The following is a 26408-nucleotide window of genomic DNA, read 5'->3' on the forward strand; positions in this document are numbered from 1 at the left end:
TATTCTCCTGAGATCCAGGGATAGATGTATTGCCTCATCATATTTTAGTGAATTTCCCTGACACGTCACAGTTTTAGGTCTGGCATTTTTATGAAATAATGAGATAATCTTATAAAAATATTCTCAATTATTATTTCCATTATTACACATCTTTTTTCATTACATGTTGCCTAAAAAACTCATTAATATGCAAATTAGATACAGTTTATAGATCTTTAATCCATTTCTTTCTAATGCTCGAAACAATGTAATGACCTAAAAAAAAGCTAACCTAAATATAACCTAAAGCTTTTTTTTGGTTCTCAGCAGGACATGACATAAAAACACATATGTCGATGTAATGGGACATTGATCCAAAAAACAATGTAAAGGGAGACTAATAGATTAACAGAAAAATATTTATAGTAAAATATTATTGAAATTTATTTTCCAATTATTGGTAAAAGTGATGACTTGTAAATATTCGTAACTGTCCCTCTGTAGCCTACAATGCTATGGTGGAGCCGTTGCTCAGCCTTCATCTGCACTTTACCAGAGCAGCCTCATTCATTTTAGAAGCACCCTCATTGATTTGATTCTGGAACCGGACCTGCTGTTTGTGTTTTTGTATTCACCACCACTTTACCTTACATATGTTCAATATTGTCAAACTAAATTAGTGCATTTTACTGTTGCTTGCCTGTAATTTGTACTACAAGTAAATTTATTTATTACTACAACAGGTTTTAAATGTATATAACAAAGCGTATAGGATTTGGTTACTTGGTTGAACCATATTTTTTCTTGCTTTGTTTTCAGGATCTTGAGAACAAAATAATCATATTTCTGAAGAATGAGCTGGAAAAGTTTAAGAAAATGTTAAATAAAGGGAACACCCAATACTTTGTGCTGGATTTTACAGAGGAAATGTGTGATGTCAAAGAAGCAGCTCTTGATATGACACTCTACTTCCTAAGAGATATGAAGTATGTTGATGCTGCAGATGCTCTACAAGGTAAGAGTTTCATGGGCATAACAATCTGTCATTTTCACTTATAAAATGTACAAGAGAAAATGATGCATATCTGTTTTATGTTCTCGTTTGTGTGTTAGATGAGCTGGTCCTCATTCATCAGCGACCGCTAAAATCAAACCTGAAGAAGAAGTATGAATCTGTATCTGAAGGAATTGCAAAGCACGGTGACTCCAAGCTTCTGAATAACATCTACACTGATCTCTATATGACTCAGGGTGCGAGTAAACAAGTCAATACAGAACATGAAGTAAGACAGATTCAGGCTGCTGCCAGGCGGCAAGAATCACAAGAGATACCAGTTGAATGCAAACATTTGTTTGAAGCACCTGAACAAGACAAGGAGATCAGAACTGTACTGACAAAAGGAGTTGCTGGCATCGGAAAATCCATCTCTGTGCAAAAGTTTATTGTGGATTGGGCTGAAGGAAAAGAAAATCAGGATATTACTTTCATATTTCCTCTTGCATTTCGAGAGATTAACTTAAAGGAGAAAGAAAAACAAAGCTTCACAAGTCTTATAAGTCAGTTTTTCCCAGAGATAAAAGGACTGAACCTTGCAAGAAACAATAAATTCAAAGTCCTGTTCATCCTTGATGGATTGGATGAATGTCGCCTTCCTCTAAACTTTGATGGCAATGAGACGTGGCGTGATGTATCGTCACCAGCCTCTCTGGATGTTCTCCTGACGAACCTCATCAAGGGAAATCTGCTTCCTTCTGCTCTCATCTGGATCACCACCAGACCAGCAGCTGCCATTAAGATTCCTCCTGAATGTATCGACCGCGTGACAGAAGTACAAGGATTCAATGATGCACTAAAGAAGGAGGAATACTTCAGGAAAAGATTCACGGATGTGGATCTGGCCAATGAAATCATTGACAATGTTAAACAATCAAAGAGTCTCTTTATCATGTGCTACATCCCAGTCTTCTGCTGGATTTCCGCCACAGTTCTTCAGAACATTTTGGAAGAGAAAAGAAATAATGACAATCAGTCTGATGAAGCCTCTAAAACACTGCAGGAATCAAATACTGAAGACACTCCCAAGACTCTGACACAAATGTATACAAACTTTCTACGCTTTCAGATCCAGCAGAGCAGAAGAAAGTATGATGGAAAATACGCACCTGATGTTTCCTGGGATAAAGATGCCATCCTTTCACTGGGGAAACTGGCATTTCATCAGCTGGAAAGAAACAACCTGCTCTTCTATGACACAGACCTTGAAGACTGTGGTATTGATGTCTCTAAAGCATCAGTGTATTCAGGCATGTGTACTCAGATCTTTAAGGAGGAAAGAGGGATCATTCTTGGGACCACTTTCTGCTTTGTTCACTTGAGCATTCAAGAGTTTGTTGCAGCCCTTTATGCACATCTGTTTCAAGACACCTACAAGAAAAGTGTGTTTGTTAAAGAGTGTACAGAACAGGAAAACAAAAATGAAGCCATGATTGATTTGCTCAAGACTGCAGTGGACAAGGCGCTCGAGAGTGAAACTGGACACCTGGACCTTTTCCTTCGCTTCCTCCTCGGTCTGTCACTTCAGACAAATCGTCCACTCTTACGAGGACTGTTGACACAGCAAGATGACAATGACCAGAGCAAAAAGGAAATAGTTCAGTACATAAAGGAGAAATTAGATAAAAATCTGTCTCCAGAGAGATCCATCAATCTGTTCTACTGTCTGATTGAGCTGAATGATCAAACTCTGGTAAAAGAGATTCAGACTCAACTTAGCAAAGGAAGTCTCTCCTCTGCCGATCTTTCACCTGCCCAGTGGTCTGCTGTGGCCTTTGTGTTGTTGACATCAGAGGAGGAGCTGGAGGAGTTTGAGCTTCAGAAATTCAAGAAATCAGACGAGTGTCTCTTTAGACTGTTGGAAGTTGTGAAACTCTCCAAAAAAGCTCTGTAAGTAATTTAAAGCAGAGGTCTTCAAACCGGCTCCTGAAGGCCCACTGCCCTACAAAGTTTATATCCAATCTGCTCCATCTTGTGCTTTTCAAGTAATTCTGAAGAGCTTGATTAGTTGGTTCAGATGTTTTAATTAAGGTTGGAGCTAAACTCTGCAGGACACTGGGCCCTGGTTCTGTTTCTGAACTTTTAATCGTAATGCAGAACAAATATAACACAGGCGCAACAGCCTAACTCACTCTCTAGTTCCTCGCCCGGTCTTTGAAACTCCCCACATTAAACCTATGAATGCCAGTGCAAAATAAAACAGCAATTTTAAAAACGATTATAAAGAGTATGTGCGCTACACTATGAATGTTATTTAATCATATTAATTTACAATTGTTATGGTTATCTATAACCATTATTGATTATTAAGATAGTTAAAAATGTTTAAACTATTTTTAAGCACCAAGGAAATTCTATGTTTCAAACAAATTTTTTTTTGTAGAGGTTGAAACATCTTTAAAATTAAATTTATATAGTATGCATCATCTTTAGGGAGTATACTGAATTTGATCTCTTAATATTACTTTCGTATATTTATCGTTTGTATAAAATTAATAAATTGATTTTTTTTTTATATTTGTATAGCAAATCCATTGTTGGTATTCAATTTTTCTTTGTATTCTAAATTTCTTGTAGTTTAAACGATTGTGACTTATCAGACAAAAGCTGTTCAAGTCTGGCCAAAGCTCTCGAATCAGATAACAATCTGGAAGAGCTGAATATGAACAATAATAATCTACAGAGTTCAGGAGTAATTCATCTCTGCTCTGGACTGAAGAGTGTAAAGTGTAAACTGGAGATACTGAGGTAAGTTACGTGACAGCAGACAAAAGGTGTGATTTAGATATACCTAACAAAGTCTGTGTATAAATAATGTATTTTAATATTATCAGTTTGTTAATATAAATTTTATACATGTCTAAAGACATGCAGGTAAGGTGGATTGGATATGCCAAATTGTCGTAGTGTCAGTGTGTGTGTGATTGTGAATGTGTCCTAGCACTCTCAGTTTGTGACAGGGAGGGCTTCCGACGTAAAATCTGTGCCAAATCAAAGCGGACCCTGCAAATTAGCAGGAATAATGCTAAGAAAGAGAGAGTTAATCTAAATTGTAATAACTAATAATTTGGTTACCACTTTACTATCTACTTTGTTTCAGAAACAAATATGCTTAATTTGCATCTCCTTCAGTTTGACAGTTAATGGTAGTTCGCCATAATGAATTCATGAAACCTAGGAATTAAAATTTGCATTACCTAGTTGTAAATCTATCTGCCCTGCTTTTTCTATATTGTAGAAAATACGTGATTTATTACATAGGAAAACATTTTGTGGCAAGGTTAAAATAAAAAGAGTTTTAAGAATCAGGAAAGATCGTGATATCCAGCTAGCTATATGTTAACCAATCATGAGACGTGTGAGAGACAAACAATGAGACTATAACAGAGGCCAAACAGTAAGAGCTGTGCAGTAAACCTCACTCCTTTGGCCTCAAGAGGTCCTAGCTATTGTCTGCTAGCATGCCCCTCACGCTGGTGAAGCTGGTTTGAGTCAAATACATTGACATTTATTTTTCAGACTCAGCCAGTGTGTGGTAGCAGAGGAATGTTGTTCAGATCTGGCTTCAGTTCTCAGTTCAGACTCCAGCAGTCTGAAGGATCTTGACCTGAGCAATAATAATCTTAAGGATTCAGGAGTGAGGTTGCTCTCTGATGGACTGAAAGAGAACTGTAAACTGGAGAAACTCAGGTAATTTAATGTCTAACATATTAATCTTAGACTCTAGACTTTCTGTGTCTAAAACTGGGCATTTCGTTTGTCTCTAAATTCAGTGATCAATGTTTGATTGAAATCTTTTTCTGTAGACTCTCAAACTGCAGAATCACAGAAGAAGGTTATAAAGCTCTGGCTTCAGCTCTGAGATCAAACCCTTCACACCTGATAGAGCTGGATCTCACAGGAAATGATCCTGGACAATCAGGAGTCAAGCATCTCCTTGATGTACCACAGAAACCAGACTGTAAACTAACAATAAGGTGACATTATGAAATAATGCAAAATAAATGATATGTAGGCAAATTAATTAATGAAAGTACTGTAGCACTGAAATATTTCAATAAAAAAAAAAATTCAAGATTAACCATTTCAGACTTTTTTTCATTAGAATCAAATGCTACATCAAGCTTAGTTGCGAACTGATTTAAATTTGGTTCAATTTCCATTCTGCAGGTTTTTGAATCCTGAAGCAGAGAAAGTCTGTCAGAATCTGACTAATGTTCTGGGTAAAAACCTGTTACTCATGAGAGAGCTGATTCTGAATGAATGTCAACTGGGACATTCAGCATTGAAGAAACTTGTTCCTGTACTGGAGGATAAACACTGTAAACTCAACAGACTGATGTAAGTTGTATCGTTGATACGATGACAAGTTCAAGTGCTTTAAACTTGTATTTTATTTATTATGTGAAAATGATGAGTGCTGAACAAATTATATTTCTTTTGTAATTGCATCATCATTATCAATGGTCGCTTACAGTAGTATATGTAATAAACGTAACAGTAAAAGTAGTATCGGACTAACATCTTTACTAAGGTACTGACACTTAGTTTTCTCTTTATACAGTCTGAATAACACCAAGGTAACAGAAGAAGATTGTAATGCTTTAGCTGCAGCTTTAAATTTAAATCCTTCAAATCTGAAAGAGATGGATTTAGGTCGCAGTATTCTCAGAGACTCAGGAATGAAGATCATCTCGTCTCTGTTTGCAAATATAGAGTGCAGACTGGTAAAGCTGAAGTAAGTAAATCTAAAAAAAAATAATTAAAATATCACATTGATGTATAAAAGGAGTAGCCAAGCTATTAGTTGTATAATTGTATGCATAGCTTAGATTGGGATATTATCGCTTTTTTGTCATTTTTAGAGGTTCAAGTACGAAGCGGTGAAACCCTATTGTAATTGTTAAAATTTCCAAGGATCAGGCATTCTCACCTAAAATTGATCAGACAGACCAAACTGTAAATTGAAGAGACTTGAAACTTTGAGGTATGGTAATACCCACCCCATCTACATCATCACCAAGGCTCACCCCAATCTGCCTGATGGTGGCGCTACAGCAAGCAAAAGTACTTAATGTTTAATAACTCCTAAACCATTTGTCGCAGCCTCAAGTGTCTTATATATTTGAGTAAAGGATCGTATATTATTCTATTTTTTGTGCACTCCCACCTTATTCATACCATATGGTAGAACTCCTCATTCTGAGGAACTTTGCCTCTAGGACCACCGCTGTCAATCGAATCTTCATTAAAGGACCAGTCCGTAACTTTTTTGGGTTAAAAATTATCCAAAATAATTTTTTGAGCAAGTACATAACCAGCCAGTGTTCAAAACTATAAACTATCTGCTTGCCTTAGCGTGAATTCAAAACAGTAAGCTTGTAATAATGTTTTTAATTCCAGTGGTACTGGTGGATTTCCGCGGGAAATTCAAGCATGTCTTTGCGTCATTACGTCACATCAGTACACATAAAGAAGAGTCTCGGCTAGTAGGCTATATTACGATTGAGGATGTTGGAGGTGGAGATTTATAGCCTTTTCTCACAGCACTTGATTTAATTAAACATATTAATTTGATGGCGGATCCAGAAAGGTTCAAACGACAATCACCAGTGACAACTAAAGATTCACCCGTTGTAAAATGCAAAAGACTTTGGACTGAGAGTTTGGAAAAAGAGACTGCAACCGGGCCCATGCGAAAACAAGGATAAATATCTGAAGGGCTTTAAATGTAATCACGCGATGCTGATGTTGTTAACATGAACAATTTGAGAACAAAGTATAATTTGCACGGTTTGACGTGATATAAGCGATCGTTAGATTTAATCAGCGCGATTTACTGCAATGGTTTTTTTCCCCTTAGTTGGTCAGAAGAACAAAAGTGGATGTTACTTACTTGTTCAGATTACATTTTAGGGTGAAAATTCTTATGTTGGTCATACTTCCAAAAAGTAGAATCTGTGATTGTGAATGCCAGTATCCACACCGCGCGGTGATTGACAGCTGCACATTCTCCTCAAAACATTGGATTCATCCGCGCTGTGCCATGCCGAGGTACAACTCAAGTAAAGTTGATAATGCCGCGGATGACTGCAATTGCAGATTTCGAACAGAGATGGCGACAAAGAGGAAAAACTGCAGACTGCAGCTTTAAATATTTCAAAAATCTACTTTTGTGATCTAGTCCTAGGTTTTTGGCTCTACCTTGATTACTGTGAAAAATCTAAAACATATGTAATGGGGCAAAAAGGGATGCTTTTTAAAGGGGTGGTTCAGAATTTTGGACATCGGGCCTCATTTCCAAGTTAGCCTTAGTGTTATTTATCAGTGGAGACAGTTTTCAAACAACTTCATCCAGTCGTTCCAGTTGCATAGTTCGCCGGTGCTAGGCTAGCACGAGTAAACGGTAACTGCTAGCCTGCCATTAAAAACAGTTTTATCCACTCCACAGTACACCAAAAGCAAATAAATTATAACGCCAGACTATCGATGTAAATGTCTGTTAAGAGAATAATGTTAAAAATCAAACTACTCTTGCATCTCAATGATCGCAATACATTTACAGGAACTAGTTTCTCATCAGCGGCGGAATTTTACTTTGCTCCGGTTAGTAGTACTACGCTGAAAAGTAAACACAGAACAGAAGTGCACTACAGTCGGGACTACCTGTACTACCTCTCTATACCTCTCTCTCTCACTACCTCTCTCGGTTGCCTAGGTAGCTACATATCACTCCGCCGCTGCTGTAGACTGTGCTAATAAATACAGGGAACAAAGAATAACTATTGCAATGTGATGAAAGGGTAGTTTGATTTCTAACATTATTCTCTCAACAGACATTTACATCGATAGTCTGGCATTATAATTTATTTGCTTCTGGTGTACTGTGGAGTGGGTAAAACTGTTTTTAATGGCAGGCTAGCAGATACCGTTGACTCTCGCTAGCCTAGCACCGGCGAACTATGCAACTGGAACGACTGGATGAAAATGTTTGAAAACTGTCTCGACTGATAAATAACACTAAGGCTAACTTGGAAATGAGGCCCGATGTCCAAAATTCTGAACCACCCCTTTAACTGCTCTTGGCTATGCTACTCTAATTTCATTTGGGTAGGAAATCCCAGATCACCTGAGGATTTCATGTGTACGGCAATTCAATTCAATGAATATACTTAAGGCAAATTTACTATAAACAAAGCATTACTTTTATTAAATACATGGATTCTGGTCTCATTTGATTTCACTCAAAAAACTGGCAAAACTTGTTCCTAAAAGAAAAAGAAAAAGAATAAATAAAATGAACCCAAAAAATGAAAGGTTCCCTATACACCATAATAATGCAAAAAATAAAAAATAAAATCCACACCACACTTGTACAGGTAAGAGTGAATATCTCACCCCTAAAGTCTCCCCAGGGGCCGCCATTGGCTAACAAGCCTTCACCTGCTGTTAGCATTCCATTGACTCCCATTCATTTTGGCGTCACTTTGACAGCAAATAACTTTAGATCTGAGGCTGTTAAAGACTCCATTTGTCCATTGTTTATTTCTAAAGAAACACGACAAAGGATAAAAGGCTCCATTACCTTGTATCTTACGTTATGGCCCCGTAGAAGCAGTTTTTGTAAAAATAGGCTAACGATTGCGTCATAACACGCGACTCTGTCGCACAGTGGAGAAATTACCATATAGACAGAAGTAGAAGCTCACAGGCAATCGGGGGGACGTGGAGGCATAAAGTCAAGGGAGAAGCCCATAGAGAGTTGTAAAGTTGCTCCTGCTGCTCATGGACAGCTAATACTCAGGCTCTCCGTCTCTGTAAGATTCGGAAGGGAATGATTCAGATTCCTCTTGGCACAGCTACTAGAAGACGTACAGCTGTCAGAACGGTTGCTCACGTCACATCTACGTCGTCAAGCTCAGTTTGAGCCTGCGCAGTGCGCTCGGCTATCAGGAAGTGAGTGCTTCTAATTGACTTCACTTTTCTCTGTTCAAGTCTATGGGGTCACAGTGTCCATTTTTTTACTGTCTATGGTTTTTAGGCGCTATATGTGAATGGCGCCTAAGGATATCCTCGGCAGCATCCTCCATTGACTTGACTACACATATATATCCTTAGTAAATTGCCTGTTTTGGCTGTATATGGTCGTTTCCATCTATGATCTCTAGGTGGTTACATATTTGCTAAATAAAACATAATACCTATTTACGCATTTGCTTGAAGGCCTTAAAGCGCTTGAACCCAGTTAATTGCTGCGTGAAGCTATATTTTTCACATTGTTTCTATAGGTTAAATAACATCTGTGTTACTGAAGAAGGTTGTGCTGCTCTGGCGTCTGCTTTTACCTCAAACCCTTCAAACCTCAGAGAGCTGGATCTGAGTGAGAATAAAATAGGAGACTCTGGAGTAACACAAGTCTCCACTCTACTGGGAAATTCACAGTGTACCCTGCAGATACTCAGGTCTGAATTCAGTTAATGTAAACATGAATCAAAGTTGAAGCCTGAATGCTGGCCTGTAAAAAAAAAAAAGTTTAAAATATGATAAACATACTATTTGACAGATAAGGTAGTCAGCAGTGAATGCATTGGTGCACAACATACATAAAAATGTTATACAACTACTGAAAAATATATTGATCTTTTTGAAGTGCTGCACATTATAAATGTCTTAAAGGTGTATTGCTGATAATGAAATTTTGAAATAATTAAATGAGTAATTGATTACAGTTTTATTATTTAGACTTTCAGACTGCAGTATCACTGAAGAAGGTTATAAAGCTCTGGCTTCAGCTCTGAGATCAAACCCTTCACACCTGATAGAGCTGGATCTCAGAGATAATGATCCTGGACAATCAGGAGTGAAGAAGCTCAATGAGTTACTACAGGATCCAAACGGTCAACTAAAGACACTGAGGTGAGAGGCGATGAAATAATACAAAAAATAAATACAGGTGACTTGTTTACAAAAATATTATTAAACTAATACTGGCTGTTGGATCAAAAAAAAGAAATAAAAGGAAACATTTTTTACACATTTTCTATCAAAATCAGATGCTGTTTTTCAGTATGCAAAGTTAATTCATCTTCCCTTCTGCAGGTTTTTGAGTCCTGCTGCAGAGAAAGCCTGTCAGTATGTGAATAAAATTGTGGGTAAAAACCCGTTACTCCTGAGAAAGCTGAATCTGAGTAAACGTAAACTTGGAGACACACAAGTGTATCAGATCGCTGCTCTACTGCAGGATAAACACTGTAAACTCAACACATTACTGTGAGTATTTTATATTGTTATATTATCTGCAAAGTATCTAATCTATTTCAGAGTCTAATCAAATACTGTTATTGCTGTTTTGGAGGGTTATTAAATTAACCATCTTAGATGTATCTCTCTCTGTTATTATCGTAGTGTTTGTGGCTGAAACACGCTGAAGAATGTTTCCTGTCTTTGTTTTCTTTCTCTTCAGGCTGAATAATAACGGTATTACAGAAGAAGGTTGTGCTGTTCTGACTTCAGCGTTTAATTCAAACCCTTTAAACCTGATAAAGCTGGATCTGAGTAGAAATACACTAGGAAACTCAGGAGTAATGAGTATCTGTCCTCTGCTGAAAAATGCACAATGCAGTTTGGAGAAACTCAAGTGTGTATTTTTTGATTTATCAACATTTTTGAATGTTAATATGCATTTGTAAATGCTCCTTTTATCAGAATAACTGAAAATTAAACTGGCTTAAATTGAAAACCTTTTGACTTTTCATGTCATTGATTTTAAATATCACAATATACTATGTAACTAAATAAATTGTATAAATGTGGTTTAGTTGTTCCAAGTAGTTTGTCAGAATGCATTTATAAGCCTGCAACTAATCTCTGTCCAAACAAAGAATTAACAACTTATTTCTGTCAGGACCATTATCGTCAAAATACGATTCACAATTAGCATACAGGTGGGAGTCAGCTGATACGAGTTGACTAACGTGACCTGCCAGAACTGACGCTACACTTAATTTTTGTTTTACAGACTTTCAAACTGCAGTATCACAGAAGAAGGTTATAAAGCTCTGGCTTCAGCCCTGAGATCAAACCCTTCACACCTGATAGAGCTGGATCTCACAGGAAATGATCCTGGACAATCAGGAGTGAAGGAGCTCCTTGATGTAGCACAAAAACCCGACTGTAAACTAACACTGAGGTGAGTTTTTTAAATTTATAAAGTGTGTCATAACGAAAAGTTTCGAAAATTCATGTTGACAAATAAAGATATAACATGAAAACATGTCTATGACATTATGAACATATGACTAGAAAAAATACCTAGAATATGATGCATCAATGTTTTTGAAAAATAAACTGACTCGTCTCAAAAAACCCAGTCAACCAGTTTTAATAGACCTTTATCACACTTCCCGTTTCTGGAAAGTGAAGCAGTGTATCGCTACTTCTGGTACTATCACATCAAATTGAACACAATCAAAACTAATGCCTGAATCCTCTCGATGATGTTACTGCAGCCATTCGGCGGCTCTAATTATAAACATGGAAGACACCCTTACATAATTTTAATGATTTCCCTACACAAAAAGAATTTAGGAAAGCATGGGTGTGACTGATACGGCGGCATAGCGGTCCTTCTACGTAGGAGTACATTCATGTGTAGTAGACTTATGCATTTCAAAACTGAGGATGTTTACATTATATCTTCAACCAGCTGAAATGTTCCTTCTATAAATATATTTCCCTTTCAAATGTGCATTCTGAATAATAGATGGATTTATTTCCAAACTAACCTGACGCAGTCCAGTGCTCATCTTCATTAACATTGTTTTCTTTTACTGATCATATTTCATACCGGTTGAATTTACATTTTTAACAGAATTTCACTGATAAGCACACTTACAAAAATTAATTATGGTTTTATTATAGAAAAATTTAGAACCTTGTTTTTTTCCCCCCAAACTAATTATCATTTGTATTAGTTATACTACAAATAGCCAGCCTACCATAGTTAAACTATACCATGGTTGATTTGTGGTTACCATGGTTGAACTAAAACTCTTTTCGCAAGAGCAGTACGAAAATAGATGAATGAATTAATAATGGTTAATTAATTAATCTTAAACTGTAGGTTAACGCGTTGGCAGCGTGATAAATGTTGGCATAAATGTATGAATTACATACAGTGAAATGATTGTCAATGAATAATATATAATAATAATTATATTTCAAAAATAAATAATTTAAAAAAATATTCATTCTGATCTTAAACTTCAGTTCTCACACACACTGCACATCGCGGTCACTATTTGAAACTTGAAGTTTCTTTGAGTTTGAAAATCCTGTACACAGTAACGATCAGAATATCTCTTGTCTCTGAAAATGTCTGGATTTTAAAATCATCCTGCGGATGCTAATTTTAAGAGGCGTTTATTCAACTTGTTGTCAGAGATGTATAAAGTACTAGAGACACAGACTTGAGTAAAAGTACAAGTGCTCTATCAAAAAAGTGACTTGAGTAGAAGTTGAAGTGCTCTTTAGGCACCAATACTTAAGTGGAAGTACTAAAGTATTAAAAAAAATGTACTTAAGTATTGCAAGTAGTTTTTTTTTAAATTCACTACTCAAGTACTGAAAGTAAAAGTACAAGTATTGTTTTATGTAGTAAAGGATCTCACCCTTCTCTTCCCTGCTTGTGCCTTTTTTCTCCACAGCTTATTGGGTATTTATCTGCATGTTACAGTGATATCTGAAAGCTTTGTTTATGTCAGGGAGTTCCTGGAATGTCACATGATATGGCTCTTCTTCATGTGTTCCATATATGGACTAAATGTGCACAGGGTGCTCTCAGGCTGCCAGTATGGATTGAAAAAACAGTACATCAGAGTATCCAATGCTCATAATGATTACATCTGCCCATTTTGGGTATAAATTCAATAAATATTATTCCTCTCTATAGACATCTGACGTAAACCTATGAGAATCTATCAATATTTGTCAAAAACTGCACAAGCTAAAAGCCCGAGGGACTGTTTGGTCAAGCGCTTTCATGACGACCTCAAAAGAGTTTTTTTCTGAATGAGAGCGGCTGACGCTCATAATTCATATTAAAGGTATCGACTAATTTTTTCATTACATAACTCCTAACACAAATTAAGAAATAACTGTCACTATAAGTTTCTCAGAAAAAATAGTGGTCAAATACTGAAACTTGAGTCTTATATCTTTTTAATGATGTATAGTTTGTCAAGGTAATAACATTAAATCTAATAGTAACTTTGAACTATTAAAAACAAAGAACGATTCAGTGCGTCAGCGTCCTCGCGCATTCTATATGAATTGTCTTTCACTCCGACAAATGAAAACATGGACTCTAGGGCCAGGGGTCTCCTTCCTCACCACCACGATCACTTGAGGTTGAAGGTGGTGTTTCTGGTTCTTCCATCTCAAAACAAACTAACAAATCTCAAGTGTTCTCAATGGAGGCAGGCAACAGAGCGAAAGGCAGAACGGGAGCACGCGTGGTCTTCTTGATCGCTTGATTCGCTCAATGATGAGCCAGCTTCATCAAACCTGGTGACAGAGCCATCTACCGGGTTTGGAATGATTCGTAAATTTTTTATAATAGTAACGAGTAACGATGCAGCACATAAAAATTTATCGGAGTAAAAGTATTAAACTCATTGAAAATATGTACTGAAGTAAAAGTGGAAGTAGGAGAAAAAAACAATACTATAGTAGAGTACAAATACAGCCTTTTAGTACTTAAGTACAGTAGTGAAATAGTTCTACTTCGTTACTATACATCTCTGCTTGTTGTTAACAGAACATTAAAAATATACATAAAGAATTGTTCCACTGCTTCGACGAGCATTTCCGGTAATCAATTCCACTGTAATAAAGGTTTATTGAGAATGTGCTGTAAGCTAATGTGCCATTTTCCACTTTTAGAGCATGTTTCATGAAGTTACGAGCAAAAATGTGACAAATGCCGTTATAGCGTTTGCTTTTATTTTATTAGTTTCCTAACAGAAAGGCAAACGCTGTTAATACTTTCTCATTTACCGTCAACATTCAGCAAATCCCCATTTATATAATGCATTACAGATTTAATCAAATCCAGCTGTCAGATATTCTGAAGTGTGCATTTGTAACCTGCATCAACGTGTTACTGTGCGTGACGGACAGTCCGTGTGAATTAGTTCAACTTCACTCCCATGATGGACAAACTTTAAACCCTTGATTTTCCCTTTGATTCTTGATTATGGCATCAGCAATAAAAAATAAAAAAACACACCATTTTGGTCGACCACTAGTTTAATGACTATTTTGACAACTGATGTTTCATAATTTACATTGTGCAAATAGATAAGTCCATAGGCTTTTTCCAGTCTGGATATTCTCCATAGTAGGCTACATTTAAAAAATTGGGAGGATTGCGATTCAGATCGCTTTTTTGTTTTGTTTTTGTGACAAAAAGATTGTGATATAAAATGTTGGGAAGATCGCCCATCCCTAGTATAAGACCCTCGAAGACGAGGAATAATATTAGGAGATAGACTTTAATAACAATATTCTGGAAACGGGGAATAAACGTTGGAGTAACACGCAGGCTAACGTTAACCGACAAACACTGAGGGAGAACAGAAGGCTTATAAGCATGATCAAACAAAGGGAACTAATAGTTAATTAAAAATATACAGGTGAATGAAATGACTAATTAAACAGACAAAGGAAAACTAGGTCACAGAACCAAATACACAATGAAGGGAAAATTCATTGACCCAGAACATACATGTTACATCCATTCAGTGGAATCTGTTTGTTTCATTTTACTGTAAACACTGTCTGTCCCTATAAAATGTCATAAAATCAAATGTTTTATACAAATGTAATAAACATTTTAAATACTGTAGAATGACATCATTAACATTACAATATAACTGTAATGATGAAGACTCAGAAAGCTCATGCGGATCCATGTTCAGAGTGTTTAATGAAACAGCAGGCAGAAAACAGTATAGAAATACAGGCAGGGTCAGTAAACAGGGCAGGCAGTCCAGACGAGGCAAACAAATCGAAAACATTAAGCAAACAGGAAAACTACAAGAGAGTCCCAGTCTTGATTGAGTATGCAGTCAGATAATGCCTCCCATAGACAATAGTTGCAGGGATGGTTTTCAAACCTTTACTGCTGTCCAAGGAATAACATAAAACTGTAGAATGTACCCTTACAATAGAATTCTGTAATTTTTATGAGTCAATAACACGTTCACAAAAGCACAAAAAAGGCTCTACATCACATAGGCTATAGTTAGCATCAACTATATCAGAAACAGATCGTGTAAGAAAATAAATTAGCATCTGGCATATAAGATATAACAATTTAAAATAAGTATGCATAGGAATTATTTAGCAATATCTACATACTGAAAGTGCCTTGAAATCAACTTAAATCAAGGATCAATAGTAGCCGTGACCACATATTCATCCCTGCTTCTGCTGCTGTAATGTCATATAAGGACTTAAACCATTTTATATGCAATACTTAACTTTGAACAGAAGGTGTCACTGTACTACAACTTGTTAATAGAATGAGAGCAGAATGTTCATAGAGAACAGCACAGTGAATGTTAGCTTCTGGTTAAAAAAGAATCGAAAAAATTTTCTCCAAAAGAACCTAAATAAGAACTTTGCACTAAGACACTCACCACAGACTATGCAAATAAACTGGGCCAATTTAAAAGGAATAGAGCTGCAAAAGGCATTACATTTTAAGATTATGTGATATAAAATGATAATATACTTTGTTTAGATTTTTGAAAAGTCCTGCTGCAGAGAAAGCGTGTGACTATCTCACTGAAGTTCTGGGTACAAGTCCATTATTACTGACAGAGTTGGATCTGAGTGAAGATAAACTAGGAGATCTGGATGGAGAGAAGCTCTCTGCTCTTTTGATGGACTCTCATAGCAAACTGGAGAAAATCAAGTGAGTAAACATGATTTATGCATTATAACTTTTCGGTTTATATATTATAAAAGACTGTCAGTCACATGTATGAGCAGATATGAAGACCTGGTGATCTGATGTGTGTTGAATATGTGCTAAGTAATAAATAATTCTGATTTTGTGTTTAGGCTGAATAACTGTGAGCTGACAGAGGAAAGCTGTTCAGTTCTAGCTACGGTTCTCTCCTCCAAAACCATCCTGAAAGAGATGATTCTGAACAACAGCCGTCTGCTGGACTCAGGACTTAAAGAGATCTGTGAGGGATTGAAGAATCCTGTGTGTGAGCTGAACATACTGAAGTAAGTACATTTCACTATCAGCTACACTCAACACCACAGCAATCAAAGCAATAGTGTGAAAAGTTTCATCATGTGTCTTCATTGATGCTTTGTTGTTGTTGTTGTTGTTGTTGTTGTTGTTGTTATTATTATTTCAGGCTCAGGAATTGTGATCTAACAGAGGAAAGCTGTTTAGCTCTGGCTTCAGTTCTCAGGTCAGGCTCCTGCAGTCTGAAGGATCTTAACCTGAGCAATAATAGTCTGCAGGATTCCGGAGTGAATCTGCTCTCCGATGGACTGAAAGAAAACTTTAAAGTAGAGAACCTTAGGTGAATTGATGAATACGTTGATAATACTAACATATTAACGGTCTCTATGCCATTTTCTACATATTCAGTCATCAAGACTTTGAAATATCTCTTCTGTAGACTTTCAGACTGCAGTATCACTGAAGAAGGTTATAAAGCTCTGGCTTCAGCTCTGAGATCAAACCCTTCACACCTGATAGAGCTGGATCTCAGAGGAAATGATCCTGGACAATCAGGAGTGGAGGAGCTCAATGATTTACTACTGGATCCAAACTGTAAACTGAAGACATTGAGGTGAGATGAGAAAAATTATAAAAAATGCATTACATCAAAGTATATTCAAGATAAACCATTTTACACGTTTTTGTTATTTATTTATTTTGATCAAATGTAATTCTTCTTTACACAGACTTTGATAAACAAACTGAATTTATCTCTCTTGGGTCTGCAAATGCGCGCGTTTTGCTAGATTTTATTCACATAGCAGCAAAATAGGCTTAAAATACTCCTTCCTTTATGGTCATACAGACTTAAGAAATATGAAAAAATAAACTAAAAAATGTCTACTTTTTATGTGTCCACTTACAATCGAAGCAAAACATTGTGCTTTTGTAAAATAAATAAAATAAACAGGGTGTGCTTTCTGCTTCTGCATCTCCGTGAACTTTTTTCTAGAGCTTGTCTCTAAACTTACACAAAACTTAGCAAATACTATTCACCCATGCATGAGCCATATATCTTTATAATCATTTAAGTGTGTACTTTTAAATTATCTAATTCAAAATGAAAACAAACATTCTCTGTTTATGTAATCTGTATGAAAAGAGAGAGAGATGTCAGTCGTTCTCATTTCAACTCTCTCTCTGCTAAATGTGAACACGCCCACGGAGACCGCACGCTATTCAAACACAAATGATCTGAGGCAATCAATGCAAACCTGTCAATGCCCACATCAGCTTGATAAAACACATCAAGTTTAATAAGAATCATGTACTTTACGTCGTCTTGCTACGCTGTGAGGAATAATACTATCGTAATAATAATCCTGGGAAATTTACCTCAGAAGTGCTGGTTTAATTTCACTTCGAGGAGAAAAAGGACTGTTTAAATATGAATGAATGAACGGCAGTAAACAATAGCACACATCTGTGTCGTTCATTTTTACATTAGTAAACATGTTATTTTTTACATGAACACATCTACTATTTTAGCTTTTACCAAACTATATTGCTATATTGAGATGAGTAAAAATCAACTGAAATATATTGAACTTTGTATAAGCAACGTATTGAACTGCAAATTAACATTTATATGCTAATATGTCATAACTATATGTTACAGATGAAATATGAATCTTTAGACAAGATTTCGTTGATTAGTTTTGGATAGATTATAAAGTTTTTACTGTAAAAAAAGACTACTGCCACATCAAATATGTTAAATATATAGTATGCAATGTTTTGTCAAAAATAAAGTAGGTATATTGAATTATCAACTAAGATGTTATTATAGTGTCTGTTCCAATATTCATACTAATGGATCCTTAACTTTGAAATACGTATGATAAAATGTATACTTTTTACAAAGAAAGATTACACATTTGAAAGATTGTTCAAATTGTAATTGTTGTTGTAATTGTAACCTTTTTAATAAAATAGCAAAAGATTATTTACAAGGTAGATTTAAACAAAATCTTAATAGGTCAATATAAGCATCTTTTGTCCTCGCATTCTTTCTTGTGGTTCCCTCTCAGTGACACACCTGAATGAAAGGCTCATTATGCAGGTCATTGTCTTCTTCATTTTTCAATAACCATGCATAAACATTATTCTCTCAAAAATACAAACATGTACATACATGTTGCTCACATATTATGGTAGCCCTGTTTGTGCTTAATAGAGTGTAATGACACCTTTACCATTAATATGTTTATAAGCAACTGAAAAAAACACAAATGTCAGGGCATGTCAAAACATCTCAAGAAACCCAAAAACACCTTAGACCCCTAAGGATTAATCCTGCTTCAACTTCCCATCTGCAGGTTTTTGAGTCCTGCTGCAGATGAAGCCTGTCAGTATGTGAATAGAGTTGTGGGTAAAAACCCATTACTCCTAAGAGAGCTGAATCTGAGTGATCATGAACTAGAAGACACACGAGTGAATCAAATTGCTGATCTACTGCAGGATAAACACTGTAAACTGAATATAATTCAGTGAGTATGTTGCATGGTTTTTATATTTATACTTTGCATTAAAATATATTTTAAATGTAACATTTTTGTATTATTGTATTTTCAATAACTGGTTAGGATTAACATGTTTAGTTAATGTATTCATCTAAATGTGATCATTTATTAAATGGTTTTATCCAGAGAAACCTTCTAATGACAATAATACAAGCGGAAGCAATTAAGGCTATCTTTGCTGTTCATTAAAGAAGGTTTAAAGATAAACTGAAGAATGTTTCCTGTCTTTGTTTTCTTTCTCTTCAGGCTGAATAATAACAGTATTACAGAAGAAGGTTTTGCTGCTCTGACTTCAGCATTTAATTCAAACCCTTTAAACCTGATAGAGTTGGATCTGAGTGGAAATAACCTAGGAAACTCGGGAATGGGGAAGATCTGTCATCTGTTGAAAAATACACAATGCAGATTGGAAAAACTGAAATGTGTATCTTCATTAATTTACATATCTGCATGATGATAATATACATGTGTAAATGTCAATTTGATTAGATTAACCTTTGATGATGGTGATAGAGGTTGAAATTACCATTTTTGTTTGATCATTTACATTGCAATTTTTTTTAAATTCTATAAAAAAAAAATTAAATTCAGATTTGCAGATGTTTGCTCATTTATGGGTTGAGAATATTATATATTTGTATAATATATTTGACAATATTAAAATAAGAAAATTGGCACATTATTCACACTTTCCATGGCAATGTTTTTATTTTCTAATTAGTATTACATTTATTTTTCCTATGATTCAGATCATAACATCTCACTTTATACATGTCTATTTTCTTTATTTTAGCGTGTAACATGCATTGTGCTTCTTTCATATGTAGACTTTCAGACTGCAGTATCACTGAAGAAGGTTATAAAGCTCTGGCTTCATCTCTGAGATCAAACCCTTCACACCTGATAGAGCTGGATCTCAGAGGAAATGATCCTGGACAATCAGGAGTGAAGGAGCTTAGTGATTCACTGCAGGATGGACACTGTAAATTAAAGCCCATCAGGTGATAAATGCTCTAAAATATTTTAAAATAAGCCACTGATGTGTTTTCAGCTGTATGAAACTAGGTAGAGGGGTAAAATGTGCAATTTGCTGAATTGCAATTCAAAGAAATTAATCTCATGAGAAATTCAATTTAATTTGAGTCTGACACAAGTTTTGTGAGACAATGACAATACAAATGAATACATAATTTTGAGAAATTATACTTATTTCTTTTATTTGTACAATGCATATTTTCTCAATGAAACAAAGTCAATATTGTAACTGTAAATTTAACTAGATGCTACATAAACTACACATTAATACTACACTGTACTACACTGTACTAGAGGTGCACAATATATCAGTGGCTGATATATTATTTTTCAATCACTAGGGAAGATTTAACTAAGAGAATTTCCACTAATATTTTTAGATAATATTTAATAATATAATACTTATCAAATAAGTAGTTGTGGTATATTTGTGTTTACCAGAGAAAATCTGATAATGATTTGGCATATTTGTCAAGCAGTGTCACGTGTTTAGACCAAATTTTCATATCACATCTCTGTGGGAGTATTACTTTTTGGCTCATTTTAATTTTGTTCATCTATTGTAAGTAAATGTATGCTGTTTATGAATTCTGTTTATGTGTTAAGTACTAAGTGAAAACAACAAAACATATCTTTCTGTTTTCTATATTACGTATATTACATGATGATGGCATATCATTGCTTAAAGCAGTGTATTTTGATTAAATGTCCAAATAAAATGCAACAAGGTGCATAGATTTTGAAATAATCTCCAGACAGAGCAATATGAGAGACTAACTTGGTTAAAAGTTGGTTAAAAGTGTTGCATCTGAGATTTTCCATACAAAGGGTGAAAAGAATCTGCTTGTTTTGAATTACTAGTTCAAAACATACACATCACTGATCTCCGTAAGGTTAAATTTCAATTTATTAGTATAAACCCCATGAGATCTTTCATTTGAAAGTCACGTTTCTAGTATCCATAAAACGCCATTCTTCCATCTTAAAAATATATCTAAATTACGTCATATTCTCTCAATGACAAATGTGGAACAATTAGTTCATGCGTTCATAACATCAAGGCTAGATTATTGTAATGTTCTTATGGGTGGTTGCCCTGCACTCTTAATAAACAAACTACAGCTGGTCCAAAACGCAGCAGCTAGAGTTCTTACCAGAACTAGGAAGTATGACCATATTAGCCCGGTTCCTGATGTACTTGTTACATCAAAAGAAGGATGGCATCTATGCTAATATTAGTCTCTCTGTTTATACCAAGGTTTACCGTAGTCAGTCGGATCCAAACCGAAACTGCGCCTGGACACGATGACAACGCAGTCCTGAAGTGTCAACTCGTCTCTCCCCTGTGAAGGCCTCCTTCTATCCCTTTACCTCTATACAAATAAAACGTTGTCAAAATAATTCCAGTTCACATGGCTACGCAGAAACGATAAATGTGTTATAATTGTGTGTTATAATTGTTTAAGGCCAGACGAGTAATTTTTTTAGGTCAATTTGTAAAGACCGGAGCGCATTAAGGGTTTTCTGTTAGAACGGGGTCGTGTTAGGGGCCCCCTAAGTTAATAACTAATGATCTTTGCAACGGATGTGAAACAATCAAAACTAACTTTAGCTGGACAATAAATTTATTCTAGAGCTGCAGTAAAGCCAAAATAATCTTGGTTACTTTAATTTTCTATTATCACTGTAAAGCTGCTTTGAAACAATCTATATTGTTGAAAGTGCTAAATAAATGAAGGTGACTTGACATGTACCGTCTCGTTTTCAAGGGAGTCCCATAATTTGTAAAATTACTATTATGATTTTAAGTAATGCATTATGAAAAAGAAGTGTCGCAGAAGAGCGGTTGTAAAAAATTAGAAGATTATCTAATCTGTAATTCTACTTCATGTAGGTTTTTGAAAAGTACTGCAGCAGAGGAAGCATGTGAGTATCTCACTAAAGTTCTGGGTGCAAGTCCATTACTTCTGACAGAACTGGATCTGAGTGAAGATAAACTTGGAGACCTGGATTGGGAGAAGCTCTCTGCTCTTTTAATGGACTCTCATAGCAAACTGGAGAAAATAAAGTGAGTGAACATGATTTATACATTATTCTCTGATTATTCATTATAAAAGCCCGCCAGTTACATTTGTTAGAAAATATGAACACCTGTTGATCTGATGTGTGTTGAATAATAAATAATGCTGATTTTGTGTTTAGGCTGAATAATTGTGAGCTGACAAAGAAAAGCTGTTCAGTTCTAGCTACTGTTCTCTCCTCCAAAACCATCCTGAAAGAGATTAATCTAAAAAACAGCTGTCTGCTGGACTCAGGAGTCAAAGAGATCTGTGAGGGACTGAAGAATCCTCTGTGTGAGCTGAAGATACTGAAGTGAGTACATTTCACCATCAACTACACTCAACCCCACAGCAATCACATATCAATTATTTATATTTGAGTCCGCTCACTTCAAAAAATGGGGGGATAAAATGTAAGAATTTTGTATTTATTTTTTTATAGACATTGGTTAAAAACTATAACTGTAATAAAACTGGTTCACAATAAAAATTTTCCTAGATTAAGCATGATATTTAGAACAAACTCAAACCAACATTTGCAACAGTCACAGCTTCCTACATTCTTAGGCATCTTTCTACACAACCCAAGCCTTTTTTTCTAAATCCAATGTGCCATTTTAGAACTAGTAACAGAATTATAGTTGTGCAGTAATTAGAAAGAGAGATTAAGCATATTAAAATTGAGTACTACATCTAGTTTTTGTGTAGGTCGATACAATACCTTGAAAAATATTGATATTTGATAACATGTATTGTAACGGTCGCATTCACGCTTACTCTATCTAAGATATTTTGAATAGCGCACATGGATTTGTATATACTTAAAATTACACTTTCTCTAGTCAGAGGTCATGGCCACTACTACAGATTTAAGCCGACCAATATTAATTATCTGATAGTAGCTTTGGTTTGGTTTGGTTTGGTTTGGTCATGCATGGTTTCCCACGTACACTTACAGTAGGTAGAGTAACATTACATTAAACAGAGGTAAGACTCACCCTATTTAGGTTGGTCGAGCAACCTTTTGCTGTCCTAAACGGAAATTCCCTTTTTGTCTTTACAGACCTAGTACACTTGAATTAGTGCCAAATATTAGCCGGAACTCTAAAATTGCAGTTGGTGTGCCCTATTCTTCACTCTCAACTGGAGGTTAATCTGTTACTAATCTGATGCAGATTTGCGGTAACACAATGGATACAACGTATTATAGTTTTTTTTATTTTATTTATTTTATTTCACAATGCCACTCATTACATTTATTGCTACATCAGGACCAGTTGTTGGAGGTAACATATTACAGACGTAACAAGTTACAAAATATAATACAACCCTAAATCAGAAAAAGTTGGGATATTTTGTAAAATGCATTAAAATCAAGAATATGTGATTTGTTAATTCTATTTAAACCTTTTTTAACTGACAAAAGTACATAGAAAAGTTTTCCAATGTTTTCACTGACCAACATAATTGTATTTTGTAAATATGAACAAATTTTGATTTTAATGGCTGCAACACACCCCAAAAAAGTTGGGACAGAGACATGTTTACCACTGTGTCACTTCACCTTTCCTTTAAATTACACTTTTAATCATTTGGGAGTTGAGGATACTAATTGTTGGAGTTTTGCTAGTGGAATATTTGCCCAATCTTGTCTGATACAAGACAGCCGCTCAACAGTCTGTGGTCATCGTTGCCTGATTCTCCTTTTCATGATGGGTCATACATTTTCCATTAGAGACATATCTGGACTGCAGTAAACAGGCAGGCACATCCCTTCTATGGTGCAGAGTGTCTAGAAACCACTCAGTTTTAGCATGTGCAGAATAGAGGCCTGGCATTGTCTTGCTTCCCAGGAAAGATGTCATCTTGATGGCAGTTTATGTCTCTGTACAATCCAAATACATGCCTCCATGTCAATGGTACCTTCACAATAATGTGAGTTACCCATACCGTTTGCAATGATGCACCTCAATACCAGCACAGATTCACACCTGTCGCTGGTGAAAGTCTGGTTAGTCCATTTCGTCTTTGGGACTGAGAACTCGGTGTCCATTTTTTTCCAAAAACAAGCTGAAATATGGACTCATCTGACCACAGCACACATTCCCACTGTCTTCTAGACCGTCTGAGATGAGCTCAGGCCCAGAGAACTCGCCGGCATCTCCACATAGAACTGATGTAAAGCTTTCTCCTTGCGTAACAGAGATTCAAGTGGCATTTCGTAATACAGAGTCAGACTGTGTTCAGTGAAAACGGTTTTCCAAATTACTCCTGAGCACATGTGGCTGTATTTAACGGATTAGCATGATGGTATCTTGTGCAATGCCATCTGAGGGCTCAGAGGTCTCCTGCCTTACCCAACACAGACTGAGATTTCTCTGGATTCCCTGAATCTTGTGACAATATTATGTATGGACGATGATAAAAGACATAAATTCTTTGCAATCTTGCATTGAGAAATGTGATTTTTTTAATTGTTTGACAATTCTCTCATGATATTTAGTACAAAGTGATGAGCCATGACCCATCTTTGCTTAAAAAGACTGAGAAGCACTTTTACACCCAAACATGATACCCTCAACTATTACCAATTCACCTGCTCATTGTGGACTGTTTCAAAAGAGTTGGATAATCTAAATTGGAAAATCTTTTCACTTTTATTTTGTCTCTGTTCCAACTTTTTTGGGGTGTGTTGCAGCCATCAAAATCAAAATTTGTTCATATTTACTAAATACATTTTATGTTGGTCAGTAAAAACATTGGAACACTTTTCTTTGTACTTTTGTCAGTTAAAAAAAGTTTAAATAGAATTAACAAATCACAGATTCTTGATTTTAATGCATTTTACAAAATGTCCCAACTTTCTCTGATTTGGGGTTGTACTTATTCAAGTTTATTATATTTATAAAGCACATTTAAAACAACCTTGGTTGACCAAAGTGCTGTAAAAAATATAGCTATTTAAATCCATACAAAAATCAAAAACAACTTTCACAAGACATTGAACGCACAAGAGTACAAGTAGGTTTTTAAAAGATTTCTGAACTCAGACACTGTGGGCGCTGTTTTAATATGTAATGGCAATTTATTCCATAACCTGGGGCCAGCTACCGCAAAGGCTCTGTCACCCTTACATTTCAGCTTGGATCTGGGTACTCGTAACAGGTGATTAGACTGTGATCTGAGCAGTCTGATTGGCTTGTGTTCCGTCACCAGCTCCGTAAGGTATTGAGGAGCAAGATTACTTAGTGCTTTATACACGAACAGCAAGACTTTAAAATCAATACGATACTGAACTGGTAACCAGTGCAGTAAACGTAGTGTGGGCGTGATGTGGTCCCGTTTGCGAGTGCCTGTGAGCAAGCGGGCAGCTGCGTTTTGGACCAGTTGAAGTCGGTGAATAGATGACGCAGGTAGTCCTAGATATAGCGAGTTACAGTAGTCAAGTCGAGATGAAATAAAGGCATGAATTATAATCTCAAAACTGTTCCTACTTAGGAAAGGTTTAACTTTCGCTAATCTCCGGAGGTGGTAAAAACTGCAACGGACAACTGTATTTATTTGTTTGTTTAAGTTTAGGCCACTATCCAATATAAAACCCAGGTTCTTTGCCGAAAGTGAGCGATATAAAGTGAGCGAACCCAAGTCAACATTGCTCAGGTCACTTTTCTCAGTTGGCCCAAACAGGACTATTTGAGTTTTATCATCGTTCAAGTGGAGAAAGTTCTTATTGAGCCATGTTTTCAGTTCTTGAAGGCAATCCGTCAGTTGCTTTAACGCAGACTTATCACGTTTAAATGGTATGTATAGCTGCGTGTCATCAGCATAGCAATGATAAGACACTCCAAATCTTCTAAATATGGAACCTATAGGTAGCATGTATAGAGAGAACAGCAACGGTGCTAACGTTGAACCCTGAGGGACACCACATATAACCTGTGCTACGGTGGAAGAGTGATTCCCTATATTTACGGAGAATTTTCTGTTGGACAAGAAGGACCGGAACCAGTCAAGTACAGTGCCTCTTAAACCAATGCATTGCTCCAGACGAGACAGGAGGACACCATGATCAACAAAGTCAAACGCAGAACTGAGATCTAGCATTATTAAAGCTACGATGTTACCAGCGTCAGTGGACATTAAAATATCATTAAAAACTTTCAGAAGAGCAGTCTCTGTACTATGTAAAGTTTTAAAACCAGACTGAAAAATATCTGAAATGCCATTTCTATTCAAATAATCTTGAAGCTGCATAAATAAAAAAAATTCTAAAATTTTTGATATGAACGGCAAGTTGGAAATTGGTCGAAAGTTTGAATAGTTTGAAGGATCAGGCGAGGGTATTTTTGGGATCGGTGACACTGAGGCTAATTTTAGAGTATCTGGAACTGTCCCTGTCAAGAGACAGTTGTTTATTATTATTACAAGATCAGATCCAATTGTGTCAA

General features: G+C 35.9%; 1 protein-coding gene and 1 pseudogene across 2 annotated transcripts in view; both read left to right on the top strand.

Annotated features, from left to right (window-relative positions):
* LOC143735404 (NACHT, LRR and PYD domains-containing protein 3-like) overlaps positions 1-2927 on the top strand; it is a 38898-nt gene extending 35971 nt beyond the window's left edge. Inside the window, exons 10-11 of the mRNA XM_077225520.1 lie at positions 799-994; positions 1093-2927. Of these exons, the coding sequence (XP_077081635.1) occupies positions 799-994; positions 1093-2927 (2031 nt within the window). The remainder of the gene's footprint in view (positions 1-798; positions 995-1092) is intronic.
* LOC143735398 (uncharacterized) overlaps positions 1-26408 on the top strand; it is a 154632-nt pseudogene that overhangs the window by 89137 nt on the left and 39087 nt on the right. Inside the window, exons 43-52 of the transcript XR_013203164.1 lie at positions 4840-5010; positions 5204-5374; positions 5598-5771; positions 9322-9495; positions 9776-9949; positions 10133-10303; positions 10497-10670; positions 11052-11222; positions 15840-16013; positions 22103-22273. The product of XR_013203164.1 is annotated as an uncharacterized LOC143735398 (transcript). The remainder of the gene's footprint in view (positions 1-4839; positions 5011-5203; positions 5375-5597; positions 5772-9321; positions 9496-9775; positions 9950-10132; positions 10304-10496; positions 10671-11051; positions 11223-15839; positions 16014-22102; positions 22274-26408) is intronic.

This window comes from Siphateles boraxobius, unplaced genomic scaffold (genome assembly GCF_051911475.1).
Source record: "Siphateles boraxobius isolate OS27281-9 unplaced genomic scaffold, OSU_SipBor_1 13, whole genome shotgun sequence".
NCBI lineage: Eukaryota > Metazoa > Chordata > Actinopteri > Cypriniformes > Leuciscidae > Siphateles > Siphateles boraxobius.